Below are 9,832 nucleotides of genomic sequence, written 5' to 3' on the forward strand. Positions count from 1 at the left end.
TCCACATGCGTGTTTTCAGTGGTTCCAATGTGATCACTAATGGTCTGCAGAGGGATGAATTAGTCATATGGTTCCGTCCTTCGACAACACTCAGTTGAGAGCGAAAAGACAAATACCGGTAAATCCATGACGCAATTAGACACCCTCAAACATGGCGGAGTCAAGAAAACACAGGGGCAGAGAGAAAGCACAAGGCTGTTGAAAAATGCCCAACGCAAAATCAGGTTATTCATTAACACCTGTGGCTTAAGGTCACGCTGCAGCATTATGGCGTCTGCTGCAACCTTTGATCGTCAACATTCTTCGTCCTCAGAAGGAGCGGCGAGGCAGGAAGAAAACACAAGTCTTAAAGTCTGGAGCAGGAACCTTGAGAATACTTCTAGACGAGATCTTTCCCTGAAAGGTAAGTCAGGCTTAGTTGCCACCTGTGTGTTTAAGTGTGTTTGTTCATTCTTGTCATGTCTGTGTAATCATGTTTTGTTTTAAGTCATGTTTTGTTTAGTTTCTGGCTTTTCACTCCCTTGTCTTGTTTGCATGATTACCCATTAGTTTCACCTGTTCCACGTTTAGACTCATTGTGCACTCTTGTTTGTCACCATAGCAACCATTAGTTTTCACCTGTCACGTCACGCACCTGTTTCATGTTTTGAGTCACGCACCTGTTTTCGTTAATCATGTCTGTGTTATTTAAGCTTTTCATTTTCTGTTGTTCGTCCTGGAGTCATATCTTTTCTAAACCTGCTATCCCCTCGTTTCAAGCCACAGCAAGTGTTTTCATTTCGTGTTCAGTTTCTGCCTTTGTGCAAGTTTTGTTTTCATTCGCCAAGTTTTTTTTACCTCCGCCAAAGTGCGCGCTTTTCGTTTATTTATTTTTGGATAAATAAATCATGTACCCACCTTCAAGCCATGTCCGATCCAAATTCTCTTGCATCTTGGGAAAACAAAAACACCATTGTCCAAGTCATGACAATTCTAAAACACATGAATCCTAACAAAGGTTCCGCAATAAGAGAAGAATTGTGTATTTTTGGGCCCATAAGGCGCATTAAAGGGGTCCTATTAGGATTTATTTCCTACATGTAAACACTGGTCTAATGATGGTCAAAATGTTGCATAGGTGATGTTTTACAGACCATCTTCAAGTCGCTTTCTCTTCAGACCTACTCAGTGGCCTAGTGGTTAGAGTGTCCGCCCTGAGATCGGTAGGTTGTGAGTTCAAATCCCGGCCGAGTCATACCAAAGACTATAAAAATGGGACCCATTACCTCCCTGCTTGGCACTCAGCATCAAGGGTTGGAATTGGGGGTTAAATCACCAAAATGATTCCCGGGCGCGGCCACCGCTGCTGCCCACTGCTCCCCTCACCTCCCAGGGGGTGATCAAGGGTGATGGGTCAAATGCAGAGAATAATCTCGCCACACCTAGTGTGTGTGTGACAATCATTGGTACTTTAACTTTAACTTTTTAACTTAGAATGTGTCGTTTTGTCTTGTTTACGTGCCTCCACTTTGACAGCGTCTTCTCCCCGTCGACCTTTTTAGCGCGAGTCTACTGGCGGATTCGTATTGCAAACCCCGTTTCCATATGAGTTGGGAAATTGTGTTAGATGTAAATATAAACGGAATACAATGATTTGCAAATCCTTTTCAACCCATATTCAGTTGAATATGCTACAAAGACAACATATTTGATGTTCAAACTGATAAAAAAAAAATTTTGTTATTGCAAATAATCATTAACTTTAGAATTTGATGCCAGCAACACGTGACAAAGAAGTTGGGAAAGGTGGCAATAAATACTGATAAAGTTGAGGAATGCTCATCAAACACTTAATTGGAACATCCCACAGGTGTGCAGGCTAATTGGGAACAGGTGGGTGCCATGATTGTGCATGAGGTCACTATACACACATGGTCATATGCATGTGGCCAGTACATACATGTGGCCAAAATAGGCTGTGGTCACTATATGCAGGTGGTCACTATATACAGGTGGCCACTATATGCAGGCGGTCACTATATGCTGGTGGTCACTATATGCAGGTGGTCAGTATATGCTGGTGGTCACTATATGCAGGTGGTCAGTATATGCTGGTGGTCACTATATGCAGGTGGTCACTATATGCTGGTGGTCACTATATGCAGGTGGTCACTATATGCAGGTGGTCAATATATAGAGGTGGTCACTATATACATGTGGCCTCTATATGCAGGTGGTCACTATATGCTGGTGGTCACTATATGCAGGTGGTCACTATATACAAGTGGCCTCTATATGCAGGTGGTCACTATATACAGGTGGCCACTATATGCAGGTGGTCACTATATACAGGTGGCCACTATATGCAGGTGGTCACTATATACAGGTGGTCACTATATGCAGGAGGTCACTATACACACATGGTCACTATATGCAGGTGGTCAGTACATACATGTGGCTAAAATATGCAGGTGGCCAGTACATACATGTGGTCAAAATATACAGGTGGTTACTATATGCAGGAGGTCACTATACACACATGGTCACTATATGCAAGTGGCCAGTACATACATGTGGCCAAAATATGCAGGTGGTCACTATATGCAGGTGGTCAGTACATACATGTGGCCAAAATATGCAGGTGGTCACTATATGCAGGTGGTCAGTACATACATGTGGCCCAAATATGCAGGTGGTCAGTACATACATGTGCCCAAAATATGCAGGTGGTCACTATATGCATGTGGTCACCATATACTGGAGGCCACTATAAGCAAGTGGTCACTATATACAGGTGGTCACTATATGCAAGAGGTCACTATACACACATGGTCACTATATGTAGGTGGCCAGGACATACATGTGGCCAAAATATGCAGGTGGTCACTATATGCAGGTGGTCACTATATGCAGGTGGTCAGTGCATACATGTGGCCAAATTATGCAGGTGGTCACTATATGCAGGTGGTCAGTGCATACATGTGGCCAACATATGCAAGTGGTCACTATATGCAGGTGGTCAGTACATACATGTGGCCAAAATATGCAGGTGGTCACTATATGCAGGTGGCCAGTACATACATGTGGCCAAAATATGCAGGTGGTCATTATATGCAGGTGGTCAGTGCATACATGTGGCCAACATATGCAAGTGGTCACTATATGCAGGTGGTCAGTACATACATGTGGCCAACATATGCAGGTAGTCAGTACATACATGTGGCCAACATATGCAAGTGGTCACTATATGCAGGTGGTCAGTACATACATGTGGCCAAAATATGCAGGTAGTCAGTACATACATGTGGCCAACATATGCAAGTGGTCACTATATGCAGGTGGTCAGTGCATACATGTGGCCAAATTATGCAGGTGGTCACTATATGCAGGTGGTCAGTGCATACATGTGGCCAACATATGCAAGTGGTCACTATATGCAGGTGGTCAGTACATACATGTGGCCAAAATATGCAGGTGGTCACTATATGCAGGTGGCCAGTACATACATGTGGCCAAAATATGCAGGTGGTCATTATATGCAGGTGGTCAGTGCATACATGTGGCCAACATATGCAAGTGGTCACTATATGCAGGTGGTCAGTACATACATGTGGCCAACATATGCAGGTAGTCAGTACATACATGTGGCCAACATATGCAAGTGGTCACTATATGCAGGTGGTCAGTACATACATGTGGCCAAAATATGCAGGTGGTCACTATATGCAGGTGGCCTGTACATACATGTGGCCAAAATATGCAGGTGGTCAGTTCATATGTGTGGACAGGATACATTAAAAGCTTTCCAGATTTGTCTCCTTGTAATGCAGTGGTTCTCAAACTTTTTTTGTCATCCCCCACTTTGGACAAGGGGGAGTTTTCAAGCCCCACCTGCCTCCATCGCCCCAACAGAGCGCTAATGCCAAGCTTTAACATTTTCAAATTTATTGAACATCAAGTTGTATACATTCGAACTCAATAACATAAAATAACATTAAGTTCAATAATAAATAAAATAACTGTGCAGCTGTGGTATAACTTGCATCAAGTTCAATAATAAATAAAATAACTTCCATCAAGTTCAATAATAAATAAAACAAAAGTGTTATAACTTGCATCAAGTTCAATAATAAATTAAAAAAAGTGTTATAACTTGCATCAAGTTCAATAATAAATCAAAAAAAGTGTTATAACTTGCATCAAGTTCAATAATTAATCAAATAACTTGCATCAAGTTCAATAATAAATCAAAAAAAGTGTTATAACTTGCATCAAGTTCAATAATAAATAAAACAAAAGTGTTATAACTTGCATCAAGTTCAATAAAAAAAAAAGTGTTATAACTTGCATCAAGTTCAATAATAAATCAAATAAAAGTGTTATAACTTGCATCAAGTTCAATAATAAATCAAATAACTTGCATCAAGTTCAATAATAAATCCAAAAAAGTGTTATAACTTGCATCAAGTTCAATAATAAATAAAGAAAAAGTGTTATAACTTGCATCAAGTTCAATAATAAATCCAAAAAAGTGTTATAACTTGCATCAAGTTCAATAATATATCAAAAAAAGTGTTATAACTTGCATCAAGTTCAATAATAAATCAAACAAAAGTGTTATAACTTGCATCAAGTTCAATAATAAATCAAAAAAAGTGTTATAACTTGCATCAAGTTCAATAATAAATAAAACAGAAGTGTTATAACTTGCATCAAGTTCAATAATTTAAAAAAAAGTGTTATAACTTGCATCGAGTTCAATAATAAATCAAATAAAAGTGTTATAACTTGCATCAAGTTCAATAATAAATCAAATAACTTGCATCAAGTTCAATAATAAATCAAAAAAAGTGTTGTAACTTGCATCAAGTTCAATAATGAATAAAACAAAAGTGTTATAACTTGCATCAAGTTCAATAATAAATCAAAAAAAGTGTTATAACTTGCATCAAGTTCAATAATAAAAAAAAAGTGTTATAACTTGCATCAAGTTCAATAATAAATAAAACAAAAGTGTTATAACTTGCATCAAGTTCAATAAAAAAAGTGTTATAACTTGCATCAAGTTCAATAATAAATCAAAAAAAGTGTTATAACTTGCATCAAGTTCAATAATAAATAAAACAAAAGTGTTATAACTTGCATCAAGTTCAATAATAAATCAAAAAAAGTGTTATAACTTGCATCAAGTTCAATAATAAATCAAAAAAAGTGTTATAACTTGCATCAAGTTCAATAATAAATAAAACAAAAGTGTTATAACTTGCATCAAGTTCAATAAAAAAAAAGTGTTATAACTTGCATCAAGTTCAATAATAAATAAAACAAAAGTGGTATAACTTGCATCAAGTTCAATAATAAATCAAAAAAAGTGTTCTAACTTGCATCAAGTTCAATAATAAATCAAAGAAAGTGTTATAACTTGCATCAAGTTCAATAATAAATCAAAAAAAGTGTTATAACTTGCATCAAGTTCAATAATAAATAAAACAAAAGTGTTATAACTTGCATCAAGTTCAATACAAAAAAAGTGTTATAACTTGCATCAAGTTCAATAATAAATAAAACAAAAGTGTTATAACTTGCATCAAGTTCAATAATAAATCAAAAAAAGTGTTATAACTTGCATCAAGTTCAATAATAAATCAAAAAAAGTGTTATAACTTGCATCAAGTTCAATAATAAATAAAACAAAAGTGTTATAACTTGCATCAAGTTCAATAATAAATAAAACAAAAATGTTATAACTTGCATCAAGTTCAATAAAAAAAAAAGTGTTATAACTTGCATCAAGTTCAATAATAAATAAAACAAAAGTGTTATAACTTGCATCAAGTTCAATAATAAATAAAAAAAAAGTGTTATAACTTGCATCAAGTTCAATAATAAATCAAAAAAAGTGTTATAACCTGCATCAAGTTCAATAATAAATCAAATAACTTGCATCAAGTTCAATAATAAATACAATAAAAGTGCCACTTTGCAATCTTTGCAACAAAAAAAAGGAGGAGCTATGCATTTGGCAAGACAGGGCAAGTGACAGCACTTTCCCCCAGGAGAGCCACCTTGCTTCACTGTGAAACAGCACGGCTGTATGATCAGCTCCCATTTCCTCACACAGTGCAGAGAACAGTCGCACTTTCAGTGGTCGTGTTTTGATCAAATTTACCGCGCTCACAACATCTGTTAAAACCTCATTGAGTTCGGGGCTGAGCTGCCTTGACGCGAGTGCTTCCCGGTGAATGACACAGTGTGTGCCCGTCACATTTTTGTTTCTCTGCAGGCGCTGGCTCTGGCTCGACGACCTTTGAGGTGCGAGTCACAAATGTATATATTTGTGTAATTGTGATCCACACATTAGCCTGCTACCCATCTGCGCGAAAGTTTGTTCCGCTTAGCCCCGCCCCCATTAGTTACTGTTGCTATGTCTGTCAAACTTTCGCTCGTACCGAGAAATATAAAGCCTACAGTAAAAATAAGTACCGGTAATTTCCATTTATTTATATAGCGGATTTCACAGACAGAATCACAAAGTGATTTACAGTGTGTGAAAATGAAAGCATAGTAAAAAAAATAATCTAAGAATATAATAATTTTAAAAAAAAATTTCAAGTGAAATTTCCTCCCGTTCCTGTCATGTCTCTATTCCCCACCAGTGGGGCGCCCCCCACACTTTGAGAAACGCTGTTGTAATGTATGTCTGCTATTGTGCTGAAAGTCTATTTCCGAATTTTAATATATGAACCAAGCAAAACAACCTTCCCTAATCATGGTCTAAAAAATTTCAAATGCAACCAACAAAAAAAATCAACACAGTAAGTCACAAATCACACAAGCTGATATTAAAAAAACACCCAAGCACCATAATACATTCAAAATGACACCCATTTAAATCCGTTACAATGCATGATGGGAAAAGTGCAAAACACTCCATGTTTGGTGCACTTTAGCTACTATTGACTACAAAACCTTCAGAAAGGGCCTTGGCTAGAATGTCATCAACAAGATGCTTTTCACTGGCCTCCATATTTCCTTGTAATGGAAACAGAAATTAATGAAGAGGCACTTCCATTTTCCTCTGTCAATACGTTTTTGTTTGTTTTTTTTCCCATGCTCGGTTTTCTCGCAGGCTGCAGAAATGTTCCAGTGGAGCAGCAGCGTCATTATCTTCCTCTCCTTTTGTCAAGCCTCTCTGAGAAGAGCACAATGTGCATCCGTGCAGGACTCGGAGGCACCGAGAGGCTCCCAAAGACGCCTCCTGATGGAGGAAGAGCCGGCCAACATGACTGGCGCCGACACAAGAAGTAAGCAGGAAGTAAGCTGCGAGTATTTGACGAGCTGCGTGGAACTTTGAGCTCAATAACACCGAGTTTACGAGAACCCGGTTGATTGTACTCTTGACAGTTTTGTGTCTGTCATCCAAGGTCTTTCCAATGAAGACGACAGCCCTAAGTCCATGGAGTGGTCCTATTTGCTGGCCGGACTGGGCACGGCCGTCGCTCTTTCGCTCGTCATCGTGACCGCCGTCAAGTTCCGCGTCTTCCGCCGCTTCCTGGCCAGCTACAGGCACTCGCTGCTGCAGGAGTCCGACGGGGTCAGCCAGTACGGCCAGGAGGGGGCGCCCTTCCCCAGCAGCGTGTCGGGCAGACTCGGAGTGCTGAGACTGCCGGAGGAGGATGACGACGGCTTCATCGAAGACAACTACATCCAGACCGGGGACAAAGAGCGGGCGCAGAGGGAAGAGGAGGAGGGGTACGGGATGGAGGACAGTGATGAGGATCTGCAGTTCACCATAGGGTGAAAATCAAAGGACAGGGAGAGTAGTTTGAGAACATCCATGGACATATGTCCAGTCATTCAGGTCCTTGTAGTCTCAGGGCCTTCAATCCATCACAACTGGACTGTTTGGTTTGTCTTAAAAGAACGTTCCCCTCTCATCCGAGTAGGCGTCATCAAGTCATGAACATAGACTTACATTGGTCAGATCTAGTCTTAAACTAAGACTAAGTCTAAGACTAAATCTGACCAATCTAAGTTGGAAACTACATCTGACCATTCTAAGTCTAAGACTGGATGTGACCAATCTAAGACTGAGAATAGATCTGACCATTCTAAGTCTCATACTACATCTGATCAATCTAATTCTAAGACTAGATCTGACCAATCTAAGACTAAATATGACCAATCTAAGACTTAATGTGACCAATCTAAGTCTAAGACTAGATTTGACCAATCTAAGTTTGAGACTACATCTGACCATTCTAAGTCTATGACTGGATGTGACCAATCTAAGACTAGATGTGACCAATCTAAGTCTAAGACTAGATTTGACCAATCTAAGTTTGAGACTACATCTGACCATTCTAAGTCTAAGACAGGATGTGACCAATCTAAGACTAGATGTGACCAATCTAAGTCTGAGACTAGATCTGACCATTCTAAGTCTCATACTGCATCTGACCAATCAAAGTCTAAGACTGGATGTGACCAATCTAAGACTAGATGTGACCAATCTAAGTCTAAGACTAGATCTGACCAATCTAAGTTTGAGTCTACATCTGACCATTCTAAGTCTAAGACTGGATCTGACCAATCTAAGACTAGATGTGACCAATCTAAGTCTGAGACTAGATCTGACCATTCTAAGTATCATACTACATCTGACCGATCTAATTCTAAGACTAAATGTGACCAATCTAAGTCTAAGACTAGATGTGACCAATCTAAGTCTAAAACTAGATTTAACCAATCTAAGTTTGAGACTACATCTGACCATTGTAAGTCTAAGACTGGATGTGACCAATCTAAGACTAGAAGTGACCAATCTAAGTCTGAGACTAGATCTGACCAATCTAAGTCTCATACTGCATCTGACCAATCTAAGTCTAAGACTAGATGTGACCAATCTAAGACTAAATGTGACCAATCTAAGACTAGATGTGACCAATTTAAGTCTAAGACTAGATTTGACCAATCTAAATTTGAGACTACATCTGACCATTCTAAGTCTAAGACTGGATGTGACCAATCTAAGCCTGAGACTAGATCTGACCATTCTAAGTCTCATACTGCATCTGACCAATCTAATTCTAAGACTAGATGTGACCAATCTAAGACTAGATGTGACCAATCTAAGTCTAAGACTAGATCTAATCAATCTAAGTTTGAGATTTCATCTGACCATTCTAAGTTTAAGACTGGATGTGACCAATCTAAGACTAGATGTGACCAATATAAGTCTGACACTAGATCTGACCATTCTAAGTATCATACTGCATCTGACCAATCTAATTCTAAGACTAGATGTGACCAATCTAAGTCTAAGACTAGATCTGACCAATCTAAGTTTGAGACTACATCTGACCATTCTAAGTCTAAGACTGGATCTGAGCAATCTAAGACTAAATGTGACCAATCTAAGTCTGAGACTAGATCTGACCATTCAAAGTCTCATACTGCATCTGACCAATCTAATTCTAAGACTAGATGTGACCAATCTAAGACTAGATGTGACCAATCTAAGTCTAAGACTAGATCTGATCAATCTAAGTTTGAGATTTCATCTGACCATTCTAAGTCTAAGACTGGATGTGACCAATCTAAGACTAGATGTGACCAATCTAAGTCTAAGACTAGATCTGACCAATCTAAGTTTGAGTCTACATCTGACCATTCTAAGTCTAAGACTGGATCTGACCAATCTAAGACTAGATGTGACCAATCTAAGTCTGAGACTAGATCTGACCATTCTAAGTATCATACTACATCTGACCGATCTAATTCTAAGACTAAATGTGACCAATCTAAGTCTAAGACTAGATGTGACCAATCTAAGTCTAAAACTAGATTTAAC

General features: G+C 38.7%; 1 protein-coding gene across 1 annotated transcript; it reads left to right on the forward strand.

The window, feature by feature from the left end:
* The first annotated feature begins 315 nt into the window (after positions 1-315).
* On the forward strand, positions 316-8,472 carry LOC140679015 (leucine-rich repeat-containing protein 19-like). Its single transcript, XM_072913753.1, has 3 exons — positions 316-403; positions 7,109-7,283; positions 7,404-8,472. The coding sequence occupies exons 2-3, from the start codon at positions 7,118-7,120 to the stop codon at positions 7,778-7,780; spliced, it is 543 nt and encodes a 180-aa protein (XP_072769854.1). The 5' UTR covers positions 316-403; positions 7,109-7,117; the 3' UTR covers positions 7,781-8,472.
* Positions 8,473-9,832: the final 1,360 nt, after the last annotated feature.

The sequence above is a fragment of the Nerophis lumbriciformis genome, linkage group LG09, assembly GCF_033978685.3.
Source record: "Nerophis lumbriciformis linkage group LG09, RoL_Nlum_v2.1, whole genome shotgun sequence".
Lineage (NCBI taxonomy): Eukaryota > Metazoa > Chordata > Actinopteri > Syngnathiformes > Syngnathidae > Nerophis > Nerophis lumbriciformis.